Source organism: Pseudonaja textilis, chromosome 3, assembly GCF_049901715.1.
Source record: "Pseudonaja textilis isolate UNSWEBS1 chromosome 3, rPseTex1.2, whole genome shotgun sequence".
NCBI lineage: Eukaryota > Metazoa > Chordata > Lepidosauria > Squamata > Elapidae > Pseudonaja > Pseudonaja textilis.
Genome location: NC_141992.1, coordinates 185,208,611 through 185,232,024, shown reverse-complemented (window position 1 = coordinate 185,232,024; position 23,414 = coordinate 185,208,611). Strand labels below are relative to the sequence as shown.

The 23,414-nt window shown below is 40.2% G+C and overlaps 1 protein-coding gene across 2 annotated transcripts in view; it reads right to left on the bottom strand.

Moving 5' to 3' along the window:
• COL14A1 (collagen type XIV alpha 1 chain) overlaps window positions 1–23,414 on the bottom strand; it is a 142,261-nt gene that overhangs the window by 55,143 nt on the left and 63,704 nt on the right. For both annotated transcript variants that reach the window (XM_087931683.1, XM_026703612.2), the window contains exons 29-36: window positions 22,812–22,850; window positions 21,867–22,005; window positions 10,984–11,126; window positions 9,959–10,068; window positions 7,544–7,702; window positions 2,357–2,434; window positions 1,575–1,661; window positions 308–361 (exon numbers count right to left, since the gene is read on the bottom strand). In XM_087931683.1, the coding sequence (XP_087787809.1) occupies window positions 308–361; window positions 1,575–1,661; window positions 2,357–2,434; window positions 7,544–7,702; window positions 9,959–10,068; window positions 10,984–11,126; window positions 21,867–22,005; window positions 22,812–22,850 (809 nt within the window). The remainder of the gene's footprint in view (window positions 1–307; window positions 362–1,574; window positions 1,662–2,356; window positions 2,435–7,543; window positions 7,703–9,958; window positions 10,069–10,983; window positions 11,127–21,866; window positions 22,006–22,811; window positions 22,851–23,414) is intronic.

The window sequence follows — 23,414 nt, the reverse complement described above, 5'->3', positions numbered from 1 at the left end:
CACTTAACAGGATGGAGAAAGTTTAAGGAAGAAGCTTCTTTGCAAAGCTCTAAAATTGAATGTACACATTAATAGAGTTGAATTAGGGGTAACAGAAGATGCCATGATTTCTACCCATTCCTTGCCCTTTTTAGCAATTTTCCTGTTTTTCCCCACAAAAAATTGTTTTTCTCCCAATAATATGTATTTTTTTTAAAAAGATAACAAGACAAAATGTAGGTTACATTCTACATAGACAATGAAATCATTATGTGGGCTGGGATATACACAGACTATCATGCAGAAGGAAGCAAGATCGGCAAGTTACCTTTGGGCCATCATCACCACGGCTTCCTTTCGGACCTCGGAGACCTGGACCTCCCTATCAAACACATTTAAGATTAAAAGAAATCAAGTAAGTCTTGTTGTTCAAAGTTGCAATGTATATCTCCTATTCATTCAGAGTTTTAGCCAAACAGTCATCTTTTAACTTTTCTCAGTTTCTTTTCCTACAGACAGAATTCAGTACTACTGAAAATAACTTGTTCTCTCAAGGATGTTGTCGTTTTGTAGTAGTTCTGTTTGGTTCTAAGCCTGGTTGCAGAATTCACCAATACTGAGGCCATGATCGCCATTCATCAACCGTTATCATCTCCTCCTCCTCCTCCTCCTCCTCCTCCTCCTCCTCCTCCTCCTCCTCCTTCATATCACAATTCATATTTCACTATTCTACACCCTGAATATCCCTATCTTTCTTAAAGAAATCGGAATTCGGCTTTCACAAAGCCGATTGGGAATTTTCTATTAAAAAATCTCATTTTTGATTCATTTTTGCACTTTTCTTCATTTTGGAGACCAGCCAACTATGCAGATGACTGACACTTGAGTAAGTGCCCAAGAGTAGATTTCTGTCTTACCCCTGGGACCACTTAGTAAGGCCATGCTTGCTTTAAAAGCAATGTAGATGAAATACAAACCCAACATATTTTCAAGGTATTCTATTAGGGAAGAGAGAAATGCTAAGGATGTTTCTAGGCGTGGCCATTTTTGCCCAAAGGTCCTAACCAATATCTGATTCACTAATTTGATTGGTGGTCCAATAATGTACTACATTTATTCCATCCGGTCTTTTTTCTTTCAACAAGTATCAACGATGGAACAGCTTAAGTTTTGATTGTCATCAGTAGTAAACAAATATCTGGAAAATTTTCAGCACTCTAAGTAATGGAACAAGAGCAAGAAAGCCTTACTGTATATTTACTGTTATTTCAAAGTAACATCTAGAAACAGGAAACCAAATATATGGGACAGACAAATATCCCATCCTTTGTATCTCAGTGCCTTTCAGATGTATAAAGCCTACCACTCAAACTAATGGGGGACAACAGCTGCTCTTCAATACAAATGTACTTCAGAGCAGTAGTAGTCGTTATTTTAGTTCAGTGTGTTAAATTCTCAGCCCACAAAGAAGATAGATTTTAGCAGGTTGCATCGCTGAGCTACGATCTCAATCTATCCAATAAAATTTGATACTTGGCCACCTGGGAGTACTTGAAGGGGGACATTAGTAAAAGACCAATAAAGTAAAATCTTACAGGTGGCCCCGCGGGCCCAGGAGATCCTTTGTTGACTTCAGAGCAGGAGCAAGAATGTGGAAGGGCAGGGCAGCCTTTTTCATCTCTCTGACAACAACAAAAACAAGGTTTGTGTTATCTTCAGTATATTCCAAAATAGCTTGATACCCCTGCTTCGCTATAAAACTATGTGGTCAGGCTTAGATTTTGGGAAGGAAAATAAGGGGGGGGGATTCTGCCTCTGCCTACCAGCATCCATTGGTATTCATCTGGCTAGCGTCCTGTCAATGTGTGAGAGAGTTGAGGGCTGTTTGGAAACTCAAACAGTATTTGCTGTGTGAGCAAGAAGAAGACAGAAAGGAGCCTGGGTGTGGCTTAGATCAACTGTTCTGTACTAAAGCTTCTTTGTGCTGTGAAGGTAAAACTGAAACTCCTCTGCTTGTGTTTTGCATTTGGAACAGATTTCTTTTCAGGTGGGGAGGGGGAGTAGAGATCCTTAGCATCAGAGCGTGTTAATAATAACATACGGAATACTAATGCTCTGATGGTCATTTAGAGAAAGCCTTTCCTAGTGAGCACCTAGAAGCCAAGAGGAACATACATGCCAAATTTCAAGTTTGTAGGCTTTACAGTTCTGGAGATTTTGTGAGGATACGTGAGTGGTATTTTGCTTTTATATATACTGTATAGATTAGGATACCCTGGATGTTGGTTACAGGTTCCTCTTTTGCAGACCTTTCCAGACATAGCTATAATTGAATTGCAAATGACTAAATAAGTATTCTTAATGAGTCACATCTTACCAAAGCTGGAAGTTCACAGCACTTATCTCTATTGGCCCATGAAGTGGAACAAACGATATCAAACATCTGCAGCTGGAACTGGTTAAGAAGGAAAAAAATAATTCCAAAATGATTAGGCACCATCAAATAAAAACATAACAAAAACTGAAGGCAATAATCATTCATGAGTTGTTTTATTTTTACTTACCAAACCATGAACCGAATGCTTGCCTGTGAGATATGGCTGTATAAAAAGATTTTAAAATCTGCCCCAATTTATCCAAAATTTCAGCTGAAGGTGACCTCCAAATGGAAGCTTAAAGAAACTCATCTGTCTCAAGAATCATGCTTCCAGCAATCTATCTTTTATTTTAAAAAGTAAATTATTTCCAGGAAAAATATTTCAGGTCGATACATGTAATCCTCAGGTTACAACCATAACTGAGCCCAAAATTTATCTGGCTAAGTGTTGTGGTTAGCTGGCAGCAGGTGAGGACAGTTGAGGAGACCTAGGACTCAGAGGAGGGGCCAGGACCATTAGGGAGTGGACTGCTGCCTTCAGAGATTGTGGGGACTGGCAGCAGCGATGAGGAGGTTCCTGAGGAGCCTTTGCCAAGTGTCCATGCGTGCAGGGCTGCTTGCAGAAAAGAGCAGCTGCAGCAGCACGGGTGACTCAGGAGTAAGGCTGCAGGGTAATTGCTCCTCCTTCAAGAAGATAAAAGCCAGCTGTGAAGCGAACATTCTTTGCAGGAAGCAAAGACATTTTGAAACTCCAGCCTCGTGGACATTGCAGTATCTTAAGTTGGTATTTGAAGACTCTTGTGTAGTAAAATATCTCTAGGTAACCTTATCTATTATTCTTGGCAGCCTCGCACAGTTTTGGTGAGGCTCGTGCTTATCAAAGTTAATTAGTTTGCAACAGCCTTTTAACCGGGGATTCGTAAGAATCATTAAAAGGTTTCTGTTCCCTTTCGTTCATGTTTGTTTTATTGGAAAAGGGTTTGGGTCAGAACACTAAGTGAGATAGGTTGTTAAATGAATTTTGCCTCATTTTATGACCTTTCTTCCCACAGTTGTTAACACAATTATTAAGTGAATCTGGCTTCCCCATTGATTTTTCTCATCAGAAGACGGCAAAAGCTGATCACGTGACCCCAGGACACTGCAACTGTCATAAATATGAGTCAGTCAGTTGCCAAGTGTCCGAATTTTGATCATGTGACATTGGGGATGCTGCAATGGTCGTAAGAGTGAAAAATGGTCATCAGTCATTTTTTTTCAGTGCTGTTGTAAATTCAAACGGTCACTAAATGAACTGTTGTAATTTGAGGATTACTTGTACAATCATGATGATGACAGCAAACTCCTCTTTGTTTTCCAAAATTATTCCTCTTTCACCTCCAGTACCGAATCCTATAAATGTCATAATGTTATTGTATTGAGAACAACGCGATAACTATGACCCATGTTGCTTCAATCAAGTCCAAAATCAGAGTTAAAAAGCATATAAAGATGTAAATATTTATTGAGAATCCATAGCTCAGCCCACAGGGTTTACATTTAGCTTCCTTCATTCTGAAATAAACAATTCCTCATCAATCTCCAAATGCCAATTCCCCTCTCATGCAACATTTCCAACAGAACAAACACACAGTTTCCTTAAAGATGCCTGAAGGAACGAAATTTAAATGAAGAATATATACTAGCATAATTCAGTCTGACATACCTGCAGAGAGACACGACACTTCAGGTAAATTCAACAGAGGACTTGGTCAAGGAACGTAAGTGCATAAGAGCACCAACAGGCCTACCGTCCCTGTCCTAATGTCCCCTTTGATTTGTATCATTTCATGAACTTATAATCATGTTCCTAATTATATCTGTTATCTAAAACAGGGGTCTCCAACCTTGGCCACTTTAAGACTTGCGGACTTCAACTCCCAGAATTCCTCAGCCAGCAAAGCTGGCTGAGAAATTCTGGGAGTTAAAGCCCACAGGTCTTAAAGTGGCTAAGGTTGGAGACCCCTAATCTAAAATATGCTTGACAAAACAAATAAATAAATAAGATCAATAAATAAGATCAATAAATTGATTAAAAATAAATAAATAAATAAACACTGGATATCTCAGAGCAGAATGGGACCTTCAGGCTCCTATCCTTGGCTGTGCCTCCTTTGCCTCCCACCTCCACCCATTTGCAGCCAGCTTTCCTCCTCTGCTGGCCCTCCTCCAGCCATTCTCCCTGGCCGATGGGCCTCTGCCCCTCCACCCCACGCCCTTTGGCCCAGCCCATTCGCCAAGACACTGTTTGTCCCGGGCCCTTGGCCACACGGGACAGTTAGCTGCCGGCCAATCAGGCGGCAGGCAGAAGCCAAGGTGCTGCAGGGCGAGCATGCGATGGGCGATAGACCACCGCAGGGGCTGTGGGGCTATGGGGGGAGGTGCGGCAGCCCAATGGCAGAGGCTCATGGCCTCAGGCGCTTGTTAGGGTTAGGAAGGAAGGGAAGCAGTGTTGGTATTCTACTGGTACTGCCTGGTGCTGCCAAGCCAGTAGCGCCGATAAGCAGCAGAGATCAAACCTGTTGTCTCCGACACTCTGCTGTTGGGCCTACCTTTATTCCCTGCTTTTGAAGTGCAACTGCTTTGCATGGCACAGCAGATTGCCGCACAGCAGCTGCTGAAGTGACAGGGAGAGTGCAGGATTGCAGGAGGTGAGTCAAAAAGACTCTGTGCCTGCGCAAAGTGCACATTTGATGCACGCGCTAAGTGTATGTGTGTGCGCAAAGCGCACCCACCAAGCCACGCCCATTGAACAGGTGGTAATTTTTTTTTGAAACGCACCACTGAAGTGAAGGGTGGGAGATTGCATCATGCCCTGCTCCCCAGCTCCCGCTCTCAGCCCCATGGAAGGCTGTAAGAAATTCCCATGGCCAAGGGTAGGAGCCTGAAGGTCCTACACCCATGATGGTGAACCTATGTCATGCAGGCCACAGGTGGCACACAGAGCCATTTGTGTGGGTACACAAGACCCAGCCAAACTTACCTGCACTGTGCATGCCCACATCTCCCAGCTGATTTTTGGCCCGTTTGAGGCTGTTTTCAGCCTCCCAAAGGCTCGAGGGAAGCCTCTGCAGCCTCGGGAGGCCGAAAAACAAGCCTTCCAGAAATACCGGAAGTACTGAAACAGACTCGTTTTCAGCCTCTCGAGGCTTCCCTTGAGCCTCCAGGAGGGTAAAAACAGCTAGGAAGGCCAAAAATAAGCTGGGTGGTGCGCACATGAGTAGTGCAGGTAAGGGGGAAGGCCACAGGTGTTGCGCGCACATACACAGGGGGCAGGGGGCATTGCATTATGGGTCCACACCACAACAAAAATGTTCGTCATCACTGTCCTAGATCCTAGGATGGAATTGAAATGTACATATAGGCCCATTCCAAATAAAGTAAATTATATATATATTTGTTCAAATTTTAAAAAAAAAACATTTTTCAGAGGAAACTAAATCATTCTTGATGATTTAGCCTCATGGACCACAAGACAGCATCAAAACACAATTTCCTGAAAAAATACACTGTACCTAATCAAAAGCACAGTCTTTGTTAAAGTTGAATTTGTGAAAATAATGCTGCTATTCATTTTAAAATGCATGTTTGTGGACTTACATAACCTCCAATCAATTCAGTTGCACGCAACTGGTTTTTGCTTCCTGTGGGTGTATAGTTCACTTGACCACTTATCATTCATACAACCATGATTTTCCAAACAAAAGCCATCATTTCTTTCCTTTTATTTTCTCACAAAGCACCCTTCAATTGCAATTTTTTACAAGATGGCATTTGTCATTCCCTGCTGGAACATAGCCACAGGGATTGCTTGGTTCAATTGTCTTAGTGGACCTGATATATTAATTGCTGGGCTTAACTTAGGAGTCTGAAAATACTTCTTTGTACAAAGCACATAATTTTATGTGGAGGGAGGGCAACTATGTACTTCACAGGCCAAACAAACTGAAATCCATTAGGTTTAAGAACTTCATTTGGTCAAGAGAGTTCAAAGGACATGACCAGATTGTTCAGCTTTGAAAATTAAATCCACCTCTTTTCTCTTATTAAATTCTCCTCTTGCTTAATTAGATAACCGTAACAATGCTCTAGAAGAGCTTCTCTTGTTGGGAACTGTCATCTTGAAAAGGGGATAAAAGTACAGGCTAGGTCTCAAGAGTTCAGCATGGTCAAGTACTTCCCAGAGAGTGACCCAAATGACCTTTTCCCACTTGAATTTGACCACAACACAAAGATGCCTTGAGAAAGTGGTGGAAGAGACACGAGAGTTTAAATGAATGAAGTAGATAGTGGTATAGCTGAATTAATGCTTTGTGTCTAATTACAGAAGGGGTTACATCCAAGGGTGGGCTTCAAAAAATTCAGCAACCAGTTCTCTGTCTGGTTGCTGGGTGGGCATGGCCATGGTGGGCGTTGCCTAAACCTGCACCATGGCAGGGAGGGGTGTTTTCACCTTCCCCAGGCTCCGGAGGTTTTCCTCGAGCCTCTGGGAGGGTGAAAACAGCCTCCCCCGGGCTCTGGAAGCCCTCCAGAGGCCAGAAAGGGGTGGAGCAGGATGGGAGGGGCCAGCCAGGGGTGGGATTTGGCGGTTCTCCGAACTGCCTATAACATTAGCTATGGATTCCCCCAAATCTGGCTGAGCCTGTAGCAGCCCACTCCAGGTTACATCAATCCCTGAATAAATAAACCAAGGAGCCACCTTGCCCCAATAGGACTGGCCTGCCCCACTCGTCCTTGCAGAAGAGGCCTTCTGCAAACCCCATCAGTCAAGGAATTTGGGCTGGCACGGATTAGGAGAAGACCCTTTTCTGCTGTGGTCTGCAACTTTTGGAACACCATGCTACAGGAGATGAATCCTCTCTCCAACCTTTTGGCTCTCAGGAAGGACCTGAAAACCTGGCTGTAGGTGGTTGATACCATGACAGAGAAGGCGTTACCACTTCTCCACCTGGTTTTTAGTCTGTATTTGATCCTTTGAAATTTTAATTTAGAATTTTAATTTAGAATTGTTGTTATATCTCCATTTTTACTATATTGTAAGCCTCCCAGAGTCGACTTGGACAGCGAGATGAGTTGGTATATCAATTTAATTAATATATAAATCTTGCTGAATAAATGATCCACTTTTATCTCAGCTCCTTTACTTACTGGTGCAGAACTGTCTCTTGGTCCTCTTGATCGAACCATTCTCCCCAGTACTTCAATCCCATTAGAGGTGATATTTCCTGCTGCGTTGATAATCTTCTCAGCCACTTCCTTGCAATCAATCACTACTTTAGCGGTGGTTTTGCTGATAACCATATGCAGCTGGAAGAGGAGACGAATGTTTTAATACACAACAAGGGAGCCAAATGACTTACATTTTTAAAAAAGAGCTCTTTGTAATCCTTTTAATGCAATTCACAGACAAGCTAATGCTTTGTAAAGTTTCTATAGGCACGGAGAGCTACATTCTCCTACATTCCTCAAGTAACCTGTTGGCCACTAATTCCATTTTGCAGCTAGGCAGGAATTTGTGTACAAGACGCTGAGCTTGTCGATCAGACAGGTAGGCAGTTCGGCAGTTCAAATCCCTAGCACCACGTAACGGAGTGAGCTCCTGTTACTTGTCCCAGCTTCTGCCAACCTAGCAGTTCGAAAGCATGTAAAAATGCAAGTAGAAAAATAGGAACCCTTTTGGTGGGAAGGGAACAGTGTTCTGTGCACCTTTGGCATTTAGTCATGCCAGCCACATGACCACGGAGACGTCTTCGGACAGCGCTAGCTCTTCGGCTTTGAAATGGGGATGAGCACCGCCCCCTAGAGCTGGAAATGACTAGCACATATGCACGAGGGAAACCTTTACCTTAACAGCAAAAGAAAGACCTCACTGAAGATTAAGGGTTAAGGGATAAATGGGGCCTAAGCAGACACAGAATGGGCAAGATCAGCCTACTTGACCCACACCTCTGTATCAGAGACCCATAACATATGTGGGTTTGTATGGCTTGTGAATGGTCAAATTCCAAAAATAAGGAGATCATGGCATGACCTGAAAAGAATGTCTGAAGAGCTTTGGTATGGGGGGCGGGTAGATGGCATCTTAAGGTTTAAAACCTTCATTTTGACCGTTCAAATGTCCCCAAGCCACTCTAAAAGCAAGAACCACATCAGCTGTCAACTTTGAAAGCCATATTGACACCAGACACTTCCATGCTGCCACATTCTTGAGCCTGGGAAAATGGGAGGGGGGGAATTTTTTTGAAGTGTATGTGGTTAGACATAACAGCATTCTTCTTCTAAGTCAAGGTCATGTTATTTCTGCACCTGGGTGAGGGGAAGTCTCAAGTTGGGATGGATGGTGATTGGGGCATGTGATGTGATGATGGGTGCAGGGGATGGATTTGTAGTTTTTACTTATTGCAAGGAAACCCGGAACTTTCAGATTCGGGATTCCCCAAATGTGCCAGTTTACTATCCAAATAAAACAGATCTTTTGACAAGAAGTCTGTCTGAGAATTATTTGTTGGAGTGGAGGTTTTTAGGAATGCTGACATCAGCTTTATTCGTCATTTCAGAAACAGAGAAAGTTCTTCTGTAGAATTTTGTTTAGATTTTTTAAAATCTTACCTTTATTATTTTTATAACAGATAGTGATTGGCCTAAAGGCACTCATCTGGCTTTCATGGCTAAGATGGGACTAGAACTCACAGTCTCCTGATTTCTAGCCTGTTGCCTTCCCCAATAGACCAAACTGGTTTTCATTTGTAGGTGGGTTTTTTTTTTTAATTTTTTTGCACATTGGCAATTTGCAGAGTTATAATAATGTAAAATTAAAGAAAATAAAGCAAAAACAATATATAAATACACGAGCGCTAAAATATGAAATACTGAAGACTAATCCCAGAAGAAAACTATTCTGCTAGAATGTAAAACAGAGTGGTATAAAACCGTGTAAACATTTAGACAGCTGCCAAATTGTTCCCCTTCTTTCTAGACAAGTTAAACAACAATTGTCTTATTTCACTCTTTTGCAATGATACAAGCTCTGAAACAGAATTTGGCAGCTTTAAAAGTGACATCATTTTTAACAGCCTGAGAAGAAATGAAATTAAGAATCTGATTATCAGAGGATTCAGCCAAAAAAAAAAAATTAGTTTACTTATTCGGACATTTCTTGAGGCCACAGAAAGGACACTAATAAACCACATGAAGCCTTGGAGATAACTTTTTTTCTTGTATATTTGCTCTATGAGTTTGAATCCTCATAAATTTTGGAGAATAGAGCAATATTGGGAAGACAGGTTCTTTTGTATTTAAAATATTTTAAAAGATTTTTTCCAAAAGTGCTTTTCCAAAAGGCAATTGGACTTTCTTGGGTTTTTTTTTCCTTTCTTTTTTCCCCCTTTTCCTTCTTAAGGAAGGAATGATAAGAAATGGATAAGAAATGAAACATTTTCAAAGGAAAAAAAACCCAAGAAATTCTAGTTGCTTTTTGGAAAATCACCTCTGGGAAAACAATGACACGGATGGTTGAGAATCTCCATAAGATCTTTTTGAAGCATATTTCAGCAAGTGTCTCACCTTATGGAAACTTCCATAAAATATTTTCTTTATGTCAGGCCCTTCAAAGGTTACCGTCTGGAATTCCCCTTTGTAGTCATAATTGAAGAAAGTCAAGGTTTTGCCGTCATCTGCACAGTGTATGAGAGAATAAGGCTCAGAGAATTGTCTACATTTTCTTTTTAAGATTATATATTGGCTCATCATATTTTCAAGCAAAAGTCACGATCAGCCAGCTGGCCAAGGAGACAATGAGAAGCACAGGCTTCTACATTTATCAAAACTCATTCCCAAAACCAAGCAACCTTTATAGGCAAAAGGGGAGGGAGTTTTTACAGGTAAACTGCTCTTATAGACAAAATGCGGTGATTTAAATTGGTTAAATCTCAGCATCCCACAGGCAAAAAGAAAGCTATTTAAATCCACTTCTTCTTTGCCCATACAAGCCCAATGAGGTTAATGAAATTCCTGATCTTTTTTGTAAACCAATGAGATATGAAAGACACGCAGATATAAGTGATAAAGGTGGACAGTCCTTATCAAACAATGACATGTAGGGAATCTATAGGTACCTCAGCTTAGATACCTTCCATGAGAAAAGGTGATTTATAAATATTTTATTAGATTTTTAATCCTGCTTTTATTGTTTGATGGGTAACTCAAGGTAATAAACATACCTAATACTTGTTCATCCTTCACATTTTCCACAACAACAATCCTGTGAGGTGGGTTGGGCTGAGAGAAAGTAAATGGCCCCAAATCACCTAGCTAGTTTTCAGGCCTAAACCAGGACTGGAACTCATGGTCTCCGGTTTCTAAGCCAGCACCTTCATCACACCACACTAGCACTCTCATGTATCATATTATAAATAAGAAATAGGACATATATAAATCAGTAGAAACGCTTATGAAAAATTGGGTAGGAAAAACAGATTCCTTCAAAAAGAAAACAGCAATTATGACTTCTGAAATCTCTTGTTGATAGCATGCAAAAATACAGATGGAAATAATCAATCACAGCACACCCGCAAACCACAGACACTTACTATCCAAAATAACTCCGACCAACGGCTCATAACTTTCATTTAAAATCTCCCACAGAGCAAATGGTTCCAGAGGTGTTTCAGGAAGGATGCGGAAGAGAAAAGTTATGGTGTAATCTGACGGGAGACCCTCTGGATGGACATATCTGTGAAAGGAAAGTAAGTTTGCAGATAGGATATTAATACAGAGAAATCCTGCATCAGGAATGAACCATTTTCATTGACACAAGGATATAGGAGGCTGTATCAAGTGCCAAACTCTGTATGTAGATGAAAGCTATAATCCATCTGAGGACAGAACTGAGGAATAGCAATAGCACTTAGATTTATATACCACTTCATAGCCCTCTCTAAGCAGTTTGTCCCCAACAATCTGGGTTCTCGTTTTACCGACCTTGGAAGGATGGTAGGCTGAGTCAACCTTGAGCTAGTCAGGATTGAACTGCTGGAGTGAGCAGTGAGTTACCTTGCAGTACTGCATTCTATACACCACAGATATCAATAGATGTCCAATTTTGCCCCTGAGCACCTTCATCATTTTAACTGGGTAGGTGCTCCAACACCGCAAGTTTTTAAGAAGAGATTGGACAAGCATTTGTCTGAAATGGTATAGGGTTTCCTGCACGAGCAAGGGGTTAGACTAGATGACTTCCAAGGCCCCTTCCAAGTCTATTATTCTGTTATTCTGTAAACTTCATTTAAAGGGCTTATTTTGGGCTCATCAACTCTATGAATGCTTGTGGGGTCACAGAAGAGATAATGAATACCTGCAAACAATGGCAAGTCTATATCTGTCTTTGCTATACCTGTGCCCTGCAATCCATCAATTCTACCACTCATGATAAAATTGCAGCTTATCAATCCTTGCCTCCTTATCCTATCGTAATTGTAGAGTTTTGAGCCAGCCTTATTGAAAATCTGCCTACATGGATCCCCATATCCTCAAAATCTACATGCTCCATCAAACTGCCTACAAGATTCCTGAATAATGAGGGTCACCACCTCTATACACAGCTGGTAAATACATCCCTATGACTAAATGCTTTCATGTTAATGCTTTTCCTAACTTTGACTCTTGTCCATGAAATTGGTTACGGGTACTGTTCCATGTTTTAATGTTCTTTTTTAGGAGTAGAGAATGCTATACATCTGTTTATATCTTTTTCCCCAGCCTGCTGCCCTCCAGATGTGTTCTGGGAATTGTAGTTGCCTCACAGCTGGAAAGCACCAGGTCCAGAGAGGCCATATGACTTTATGTTTTTAATTTGCTGGAATTTTAACATGGAAAGAAGCTAGGAGATCAAATTCTTAAAAACAAATAAAATCAACAAACATATATAATTCCCCTTAATCCTCAGTATATTTGTATGCCTGCTATTTTTTCTGATGGCTGATAACATTGCAATGTGATAGATAAAATGACTTTGCATAAAATAATTCATATGGGATACTACAAACCGTGCAATAAAACTGCAGGTTTTATTCCTTATAATAATATTGACTTTGCTGATATTTTTATTCCCTGTTGGTTATTTTAAATAACGGGGAGGTTTGAGTACATAGACCAAATTTTCCTATTTAAAGCATCCTTAAGCTCCTGGAAGATATGTTGCTGGTTGTTAATGCAATTAAATAAGACATTTCTTTCATCTTTTATAACTCTCATGAGGAAAGCTCATATACCTTGAAGCAGGTATGCAACTAAGAGTAACTACACTGAAACCAGCAAGCATATCCTATTGAGGTAATGTTCAAAGTCTGTGATATTCAGCTAAATTCTGGTAATATATACTCATGGTTTAAACTCTCTGTACTGTTTGCTCATCGCTCCTGGGAACAACCCCCACAACCAAAATGACGCAACAGAGCAGGATTTGTGGTGTTTGTATTGTGTCCATACTGATGGACAATATTGAACACCATACCAGAATTACAGGTAGCCTTCAACTTACAACTCCAATTGAGCCCCAAATTTCTTTTGTTAAGCAAGACAATTGATAAATGAGTTTTGCCTCATTTTATGACTTGTCTTGCCACAGTCCTTAAATGAACCACAGCCATTGTTAAGTTAATAATACGCAGGGGTGGGATTCAAATTTTTTAACAACTGGTTCTGTGGATGTGGCTAGGGGTGTGTGGCTAGGTGGGCATGGCCATATAACCGGGTGGGCATGGCTGTTGCTTCTTCTTCTTCTTCTTCTTCTTCTTCTTCTTCTTCTTCTTCTTCTTCTTCTTCTTCTTCTTCTTCTTCTTCTTCTTCTTCTTCTTCTTCTTCCTCCTCCTCCTCCTCTTCCTCTTCTTCTTCTTCTCCTCCTCCTCCTCCTCCTCCTCCTCCTCCTCCTCCTCCTCCTCCTCCTCCTCTTCTTCTTCTTCTTCTTCTTCTTCTTCTTCTTCTTCTTCTTCTTCTTCTTCTTCTTCTCCTCCTCCTCCTCCTCCTCCTCCTCCTCCTCCTCCTCCTCCTCCTCCTCCTCCTCCTCCTCTCTCCTCTTCTTTTTGCAGCAACCCCACCCCATGCTCCAGGGGTTTTTTTGCCTCCTAGGCCTCAGGAAATCTCCTGGGGGTGTGCGCATTTTTGCTCCCAGAAACCTTCCCTGAGGACCAGGAAGGCAAAAAAGGGAGCAGGATGATGGGCATACAGCATCCCCTACACCCCTTTTTGCCTCCTGAGCCTCAGAGAAGCCTCCTGGGTGAAGCAGTAAGACAGTGAGGGGAATCGTCGGAACAGCTGATCATCAGGAGGGGGGGAAACAAAATACCTTTAGGAGTTACTGGGCAGAGAAGAATGCAGTCAGCGATGTCAGGCATGTGCAATAAGGACTGACTGGATGGGGAGGGGCGGGGCAGACAGAGAGGGGTGGGGCCAGCCAGTTTTCCAAACTGTGCAGAATTGTAACATCCGGTTCTATAGAACCGGTCCAAACCAATAAAATCCCACCCCTGGTAATATGGTCGTTAAGTGAAAGTGGCTTCCCTGTTGACTTTGCAGAAGACTGAAAAAGATGATCACATATGAGCCATGGTGGCGCAGTGGTTAAAATGCAGTATTGCAGGCAAACTCACTGTTCACTGCCAGGAGTTCGATACCAACCGGCTCAAGATTGACTCAGCCTTCCATCCTTCCAAGATCAGTAAAATGGGGACCTAGGTTGTTGGAGCAATATGCTGATTCTGTAAAGCACATGGTGTAAAAGCACCATGAAGCAGTATCTAAATCTAAGTGCTATTGCTAAGTGCTATCACATGAACCTGGGACACTGTGATGACCCGGAGTGTAACACAAATGTAACAAAATCCAAAACACAAATAAATGTCCTTTAATGCCTCCAACTTGGCCCCACTGTTCAATAATTCTCAGTTGGAGATAAAATGTACTCAAAAATAGTCTTCAAAAGAAAGCAATACAGTCTGAACTTAATGAGCAGATAGAAGTGAACTAAAAAAATCAAACAAACTACAATGAAGAAATTTCCACAATGGAACAGGATAAGTAATTACCAACTTCAAGGAGATAACAAGGCACAGTCTTTTGGAAGGACACCAACCAAGGTAACTTCAGCCCAAAATAAAACACGCTTTGCTTCTAGCAATGCTGTGTTGTAATCGTCTCTCTTATATACTATTCTCCCCAGCTGCAACCAATGAGGGGGATCATGGCCACTTCCTCTCTCATAAGCCAAGTTGTTTCCTTCTCTGTTCCTCCCTGCGTATCCCAGGATGCAGAGGGGATGGGCCTGGTTCTTCCTCTGACTGCCCAGCCGGCTTCTGCCCTTCCCCAGCCTCCTCCACAACCTCCAGAGCCACATCTCCACTCCCTGTCGGCTGTTCCTCCTCTCCCTCAGAGTCCGACTCTATTAAAGGCATGACAGACACTGCAAACATCATAAATACAAGCTACCATAGTTCCCTAAATCCATATTCTGATCACATGGGGAAGCTGCAATGATTGCAAGTGTGAAAAACAGCATAAGTATTTTTTTTCCAATGCTGTTGTAACTTTGAATGGTCACTAAACAAATGTTGTAAGCTGAGGACTAACTGTAACCATTACAGTGGAACCATCATAACAGATGATACTGTATCAAATATAGCAGGAGTTGCAAATCTGAACACACATTTGAAACATATGTCTAAAGTTTGATTTGTGATCAACATTTCATCAATATTCCCGAAATAAAAGGATATTGAGGTGGCGGAAGTGAATAATTAGGAAATATCTGCAGGCAAACAAATGAAAAAGAAATTCTTGAAGATCAAAGGATTTTACTCAAGTGATCATGTACAATTTAAACTTGGTGGACTTTTACTGGAGTGGGGATATCTTCAGTTGCAGCTTGGAATTTCGAAAGAAATCAAAGGAATGTCCATAAGCCTGGGAAAAATGCAGATATCCCTAAATCTGAACAGCTAATGCAATAGAAGGATTATTATAGCTCTGAGGTATAGGAACTTCCTGTAAGACATCCAGCCAATGAGCAAATCAAATACTTACTCCTAACTTCTTTTTTTGTTTTATTTAAAATACATATATTCAATTCATTTTTCATTAAACGGTATGTCGACTGGTTACAAATGACTTGTGCCATAACAGTTAAATTTTACGACCATATTCATTGTTTTAATACTAATTCTCTATCTTATCATATTCGTATACAAATTATTACTATAACATTCCTCTTCTTAACGTAATCAATTTTATTAACATATTTTCTGTATTTCACTGGCCTGATAATTATTTCTAGCCTTCATATTTTTTCTCTAGCCATTGATAAAATAATTCACATATTTGATAATATTCAGTTTGTTCCTTCTCTTTAATTGCAAGTGTAAATCTGTTCATTTCTGCACATTCTAATATTTTCCTTATCAGATTCTCTTCTGTCGGAATCTTTTCATTTTTCCAATTTTGTGCAAATACAATTCTAGCTGCGGTTACTACATGGATAATTAAATATCTTATCTTATCTTTACTGTAAGTTTCTGGTACAATCCCCATCAAAAACATTTCAGGTTTTAAATCTATGTGTTGTTGTATCACCTTTTCCAACCACGTATGTATTTTTTGTCCAATATCTTTTTGCTTCTACACATAGCCACCACATATGATAATATAATTCTGGTGTCTGGTGACATTTCCAACATTTTGCTGATTTATCTTTCAACATCCTTGCCAACCTTGCTGGTGCAAAATGCTCCTAAATTCTAATGGTTTCTAGGAGACAGCTTTTGTACCACGAGAGACAATTTTATTTAACTGGGAAACGTAACTAAATGCTTATTACTTATATATTATTGACTTGATTTGTTCCAGTTGTACACAAGGGTTTGATTTGGAAAAATAACACGCAATATTCTTCCTCCACTCTTCCTTCCTCCACCCATGTTCCTCTAATGCCACGTTACAAATTTGCCTGCCTCTCCCCCTCACCCCAAGTTTTGCTTTCCTAATCCCTAAAATCTGCAAGAATCCACATACGAGCTGAATTAGCTTTATCTCCCCACTTCACAAAATGCTCTTTTTCCAGGCAGTACTGTTTTCAGCATTCAGCCCTCACGCCAGAGGATGAACCATTTTAACAAATAAGGAGGGATTTTTTAGCATAAATCTGGCCCCAGGAAAGATTAATCCTGGGAATACGCCACTGAATGTGTAGGCAGCTTCTCATTTAAGAGCCGAGATGGTTACTGTAAATGTTTGAGAGTAAAAGAATCTGTTCATATTTTTTCTTGGAAAGCAAATTAAAATTTCAATCCAAAAATAATATGACAGTGAGATGTCTACCCAGGCATCTCTCCAAAACCAGCACAACTTGTAGACCTTTTTTCTTCTCCTTAAGAAATGAATAATTGATTAAAGGGAGAATGATGGATCGTCAAAGATTAAACAAGACCCAATATGGAAGGATGTCCTACTGTGCTGGTTTTGAGGTGTCTTCCATCTCTACAAAACTTTTTGCATGTGCAGAATACATTTAAAGCCTGGATAAACTTAGAGCAATAACCCAAAGTGGATTTCATTCAGAGTCCCAAGGTGCTTTTTCTGAAGACAACTGGACTTCCTTTGTTTTTCTCTGAAGATGTTTTGCTTCTCATCCAAGAAGCTTCTTCAAAATTGAAGATGTTTTTTGGAGAAGTGAAACATCTTCAAGGGATAAACAAAAAATACCCAGTTGCCTTTGGAAAAAGCACCCTTGGGACAACCATGACCTGGATGACAAAGAATCTCCAGGGCCATTTAATTCAGAGCTGCAGATATAGGTAGTCTTCAACTTATGACTGGTTGCTCAGTGATCCATCAAAGTTACATGAACCCACCAAACAATACTGACGTCCTGGATTTGAAGTTATAACAGCTGTTCCCCCTACGGTCATATGACAATATTTTGGGCATTCAATATGCAAATATGGCTGTTTGCAGTGCCCGATAGTCACGTCACTATGTTCCCCCAAATCAACATTTACTTCCAGTTTCCAGCAAAAACCACTCAGTAACAAACAATAGGTTCATTCAATGATTATGGCATTCACTTAATGACTGTCACAAACAAAGTAGTAAAATTGGTCTGGTCCACACGGAGAAAGCAATTATGTTGGGAAGAGTTAGTGGTAAAAGAAAACCATAACCTTCATGACTTATAATCAAAATTATGGGTTCAATTACAGCCATAATAGCAATAGACTTATATACTACTTCACAATGCTTTATATCCGTCTCTAAGCAGTTTACAGAGTCAGCATATTGCACCCAACAACCTGGATCCTCATTTTACCAACCTCGGAAGGATGGAAGGCTGAGTCAACCTCGAGCCTGGTAAGATTCGAACTGCCAAATTGCTGGCAACCATCAGTCAACAGAAGTAGCCTGCAGTACTGCATTCTAACCACTGCGCCACCACAGTAAGTCAAGGACTACCTGTACCAGATATGAAACTAAACTGCTCAATATATACAACTTTCCAAATTTAAGGGGAAAGGAAGGCCATGCTGTTGGATTTGGTGATTCATCCATCAATCCCTTGACTTCCTGCAGTGGTTTTATCGTTTGCCTTTGCACTCTGCAATTTCACTGGAGAAAGCAATTAAGCTGGAAGAGTTAGTGGTAAAAGGAAAACAGGCTGCCAAAGCACACAATGATTGGACACCATCAAAGCTCACATCAGCCAGAGACTAGAACAGGGGTATTCAAACTTGACAGCTTTAGGACTTGTGGACTTCAACTCCCAGAATCCCTCCTCCAATCACGTTAGCTGAGGAATTCTGGGAGTTGAAGTCCACAAGTCTTAAGCTTGCCAAGTTTGAAGACCCTTGGACTAGAACAACTCAAAGAACTAATTCAAGATTGGAAGGTGTGGAGAGAACTGGCCCCTAGAGTCATAAGAGTTGACCTAGATTCGAATGGATAACATCATCATTACTCTGCAATTAGAGGGAAATAACAACTCTATAGCATTACCCAGTGCTGCCTAAATGCAGTGCAAATCTCTCCTATTCTTATCCAAACTAAGGGTGCAAGATACGTATAGTAGCAGAACTTCTTCTGGGTCCCGTTGCATATTCCACGAGTGGGGATTTGCAATGGTAAAATAGCTCAACATCCACCTTCATTCCAGATAAAATAGCTTTAATGGAAAGCAATAAAATTGAATCACAAGATCTAGTTTTTGGCTTTTATACAGAGAAGGCTTTGTACAACTACTAGATAAGTAATGGCCACTTCCTAGTGCTTTCAAAATAAACCACCTAGAGCTTAATGTATAATTAAATGTTGATACTCAACAGATCTAGGTAGTTACTCAACTACAGTCAAACAATTATGACTTGGCTTTGAAGTTTAAATTAGAAATTTTCTGGTGAAGACAAGCCTATCAAGTTCCAATTTCAGTCTGGATCCTTGCCAGAAATCTATCTATCTACTACAGCTGAAACTTCAGCCTTAGTTCTCTCTGGAGCTTCTCTACAGATGAGATGAAGGCCACCCCCTTAGGTTTCTCTTGTCTTAAGTAGCCACATTAAATGGTGCCCCTCCCTGTGATTTTAGGCCAGCTACTTCTTAGTGATTGTCTCAGCTTCAACCTCCAGCAACATTAGATATCTAATCCAGTGTTTCTCAATTTTGGCAACTTTAAGATATGTGGACTTCAATTCCCAGAATTCCCCAGTCAGTAGTGTCCATGCATTTTAAAGCATGATGGCTGGGGAATTCTGGGAGGTGAAGTCCACCCATCTTAAAGTATGCTGGCTCAGGAATTCTGGATGTTGAAGTCCACCCATCTTAAAACAGATTGGCTAGAGAATTCTGGGAATTGAAGTCCACCCATCTTAAAGCATGCTGGGTCAGGAATTCTGGGAATTGAAGTCCACCCATCCTAAAGCATGCTGGGTCAGGAATTCTGGATGTTGAAGTCCACCCATCTTAAAATAGATTGGCTAGAGAATTCTGGGAATTGAAGCCCACCCATCTTAAAGCATGCTGGGTCAGGAATTCTGGATGTTGAAGTCCACCCATCTTAAAATAGATTGGCTAGAGAATTCTGGGAAATGAAGTCCACCCATCTTAAAGCATGTTGGATCAGGAATTCTGGAAGGTAAAGTCCATTCATCTTAAAGCATGCTGGCTGGAGAATTCTAGGAAGTGAAATCCACCCATCTTAAAGTTGCCAAGGTTCCAAAACACTGATCTAGTTCATCTATGTTGGAACTACATACTGAATAAGAAATTGTCAACTTGTTGCCTTATATGGAATTAACACAGTGAGGGTGATAAGAATGAAGTACTGGACTCCAGACATGTCTCTAGAAGGCAAAATCACAAAACTGCATCTCACTTACTTTGACCATGTCCTGCGGGGGAATTCACTGAAGAAAGGAATTATGTTTGGAAGAGTTAACAGCAAAAGGAAACAGGCAGCCAAAGAACATGATGGCTGGACACCATCAAAGTTGACACCAGCCGAGGCATAGAAAAACTCAAAGAACTAGTGCAAGATTGGAAGATGTGGAGAGACCTGGCTCGTAGACTCAACCAAACGGATAACATCATCATCAACAACAACTTACAAGCTTAAGATTTGATCATTTCTGAAAGAACATATATCATATTACTCCTTGGCTCCAAAACTATGCATACAGTATGATTGGTTGCTTAGCAAATGTTCAAAAATATAAGTTTCTCCCCAAAAGATACTTATGACTCAGGTCTGAAGTTCTGATGGCTGCTCCTCCCCTGTAGTCATGTAACCATATTTTCAATGCTTGACAACCAGCCCGCATTTACAGTTGTGTGACCACAATTCACTTTTTTTTTTTGCTGAAAACCTGTATTTACTTCCGGATTTTTGGCAAAATGTTCTGTAGCAAACAATGGGTTTGCCTAACAACCATAGCACTTACTTAACAACACGCACAACAAAAGGTCATAAAATCAGTTGTCAAGTATATGACTTTATGATCGTCACAATTTACAACTCTAATTAGCAATCTCCATTATGTTTGTAGATTGGGTTCCATCTGTGTATGCAGCTTATACACATAGTATTCATATACAATGGATTTAAACCCTTCACTGGTGTTCCCAGTTAACTGCTATTTCTTGTTTAATTTGAATAGGAAAAACTATGGAGAGTTTAAATTGGCTTATGTCTTGAACATGCTCACTTCTAACCATGTTTTGTTTTGTTTTTGTCCAGACTGATTTACACTCATTCAGATGAAATGAGTGGTACCTCAGTCCTCCTCGGTAATTTGTTCCGGAAGATGTGTAAATACTAAAACCGACAGGTACCGAGAAAAACCACATGATTTACTATGTGACCTGCCATTTTGGCCTGAAGAAATAGCAAGCCACAAAGCAGCCGGTACCAGCAAGTTCTTCCTTGCACATCGACTACCAGGAAAAAGACAAGATTTCTGCTTCAAAACACATCGAATATCAAATTTGATGAGTTTTGAAGCAGTCAACTGACAAGTATGATGACTGTACTGGGGTGATACTGAAGGTTGAAGCAAATGTTTCTGGTTGCCTTCTAGAAGTCACAGTAGAAGAGAAGTAAGAGAAATCTGGACTACAGATGTGACACTAAACTTTGATTTAGTGCTGTATCTCATTGCAACTACTGACTCAACTTTGCAAATTAAGCCGAGAGGCATCCATCAGATTTCTGCTTGGAATTCTTTCAAGACAAATTAGTGAGAAATCTTTCAGGAAAGAAGGAAATGTCTGGGGGAGAATTTCCAGATGCTGTTTCTTTTTCCCCCATTATCCTTTTCCCTAGGCAATACTTCTTTATCAGGGAAACTTTTAAGCCAAAAAGCTTTTTTTTGCTTGTTTGTTTTAGTTATTTTTTTTTAAATGCAAAACAATTGCCATCATGTACAAAAATTGCAAGATAGTTTTGTTACTTGATACAATTTTAGCGATATGTGCAATGTAATCTGTGCGCAAGGCTGCATGCAAAAAAACACATGCACGTACCCATATATTAATATTCTGTATTTGCATATATGCAATTGCACAGAGGTCCCTCTGAGCAAGATGGATGGTTTCTAAATTAAATAAATAAATCACCGTAACTCCAAAATAATCGAACTCCCATTCCTAGATGCAAAAATTACATTGATATTACATAAGATCTTTTTTTTAATAGTTGCCTACAACTATAATATTACAGATTATCCCTAACGCCTGATCATAAATTCTTGTGCAAGGCTCTTCAAACTTGGCAACTTTAAGATTTGTGAACTTCCATGCTGGCTAAAGAATTCTGAGAGCTGAAGTCCACCAGTTGCCACATTGGGAGATCCCTGTTCTTGGGTATAAACCTTCTGTGCTTGAACTTGATGAATTATCCTGATTCTTTGCGCCTGACAATTGCTTTATCTTCAGTACGTACTTGGTTGGCTGAGAGACCAAAGCATCCTTATGCAGTCCATAACAGTGGTAGGCATTAAACGTTCCAGGTTCCATAGACACTCCTTCCACAGATGCAAACTCTTTGTCAACCAAGCCAAACATCTCCATCATTTTAAATCCTGGAAACCAAAACAGAGGGATATGTGTGTCATTTCCATTTCTTAATCAGAATGGGAAGTTAAATATGAGTTATGTAATGAAGAGTTTAGCAACTCAGGCACTGCAAATTCTTACAATTTCTGACAATTACTTGATAATTGTGCAACTAACAAAACATGACCGTATGCTTTCAATTTCCATTGTATAGGAAGTAGAAGCTAATTAAGGAAAGATGGTACAGGTATTCCTACATTTACAACCAGTTGTTTAGTGACCATTCAAAATTACAATGGCACTGAAAAAAGTGACGTATGACAATTTTTCACACTTACAACCATTGCAGTATCCCCATGGTTACCTGATCAAAATTCAAACATTTGGCAATTGGCATGTATTTATAATCTTTGCAAAATCCCAGAGTTCACGTTAATTTTGCTTAAATGCTTCTTCTTTCTTTCAACACTAGCCTCCAAATATAATTCCCTTACCCCATTTATGGTGCAGTGAAGGCACCATGTAGAATGTAATATTATTATTATTAATTATTTACATGTGGTATAGCCATTCCAATGGACTCTGGGTGGCTTACAAAATCCAAAAACAGTAAAATAGTTAAAAGCATACAACACACTCCAGGACAAAACAACTAACACAATAATAAAAACCACTCTAATATCTCATAAATAACACAGAATATAAGATGAATCCCTCTCCATAGCTAACATCTTTAAGCTATAACTATTGCAAAGAAATAAACTATGTACATATTACATTATTCACTCATTACTTGTCACATGAAAAATGTACTTGTTTAATAACAACATACCTGCTAAACTGTTGCCATCTTTATACACCAATGGACAAGCTGTAAAAGGGAAGAAAACAAATGATCTCTCAGAAGAAATATTCATAATGCCAAATGTATTCAATTTTTATGAAAAACGGCATCAACAGCAAGAAATCAAAACATGCCAAAGCTTCAGAATGTGGCCTGTAAACACAGCATTTTTAAGTGTCAAAAATCAATCAAGTATTCCTTTTGCCATGTTTCTCGCACTATAGTATTTCCTATAAACTTTAGAAAGATCTTGGGGCCATTGATTCCTCACTTACTGAAATAAACACAGCAATGTTGTCTTTGTTGTGATCAATGGAATTTCTCCATCTATTTTGAAAATCCAGTCCACATTTGGAAAGCTTCACAAACAAAGCCATCACTGCTGTGTGGCTGCAGTTTGAGGGGAAGCAGATGTTTGAAAACTAGCAGACATGTCTTTATTTTGTACAGTTGAGACAGACAAACAATCACTGCATTGTTACTCCCTTTGGCATTCAATAGCTCATGATGACACTGCTATATGAATTGTAGCCGTTACAAGTTAGTCCTCCACTTACGACTGTAATGGAACCCAGAATTTCCATTATAAGT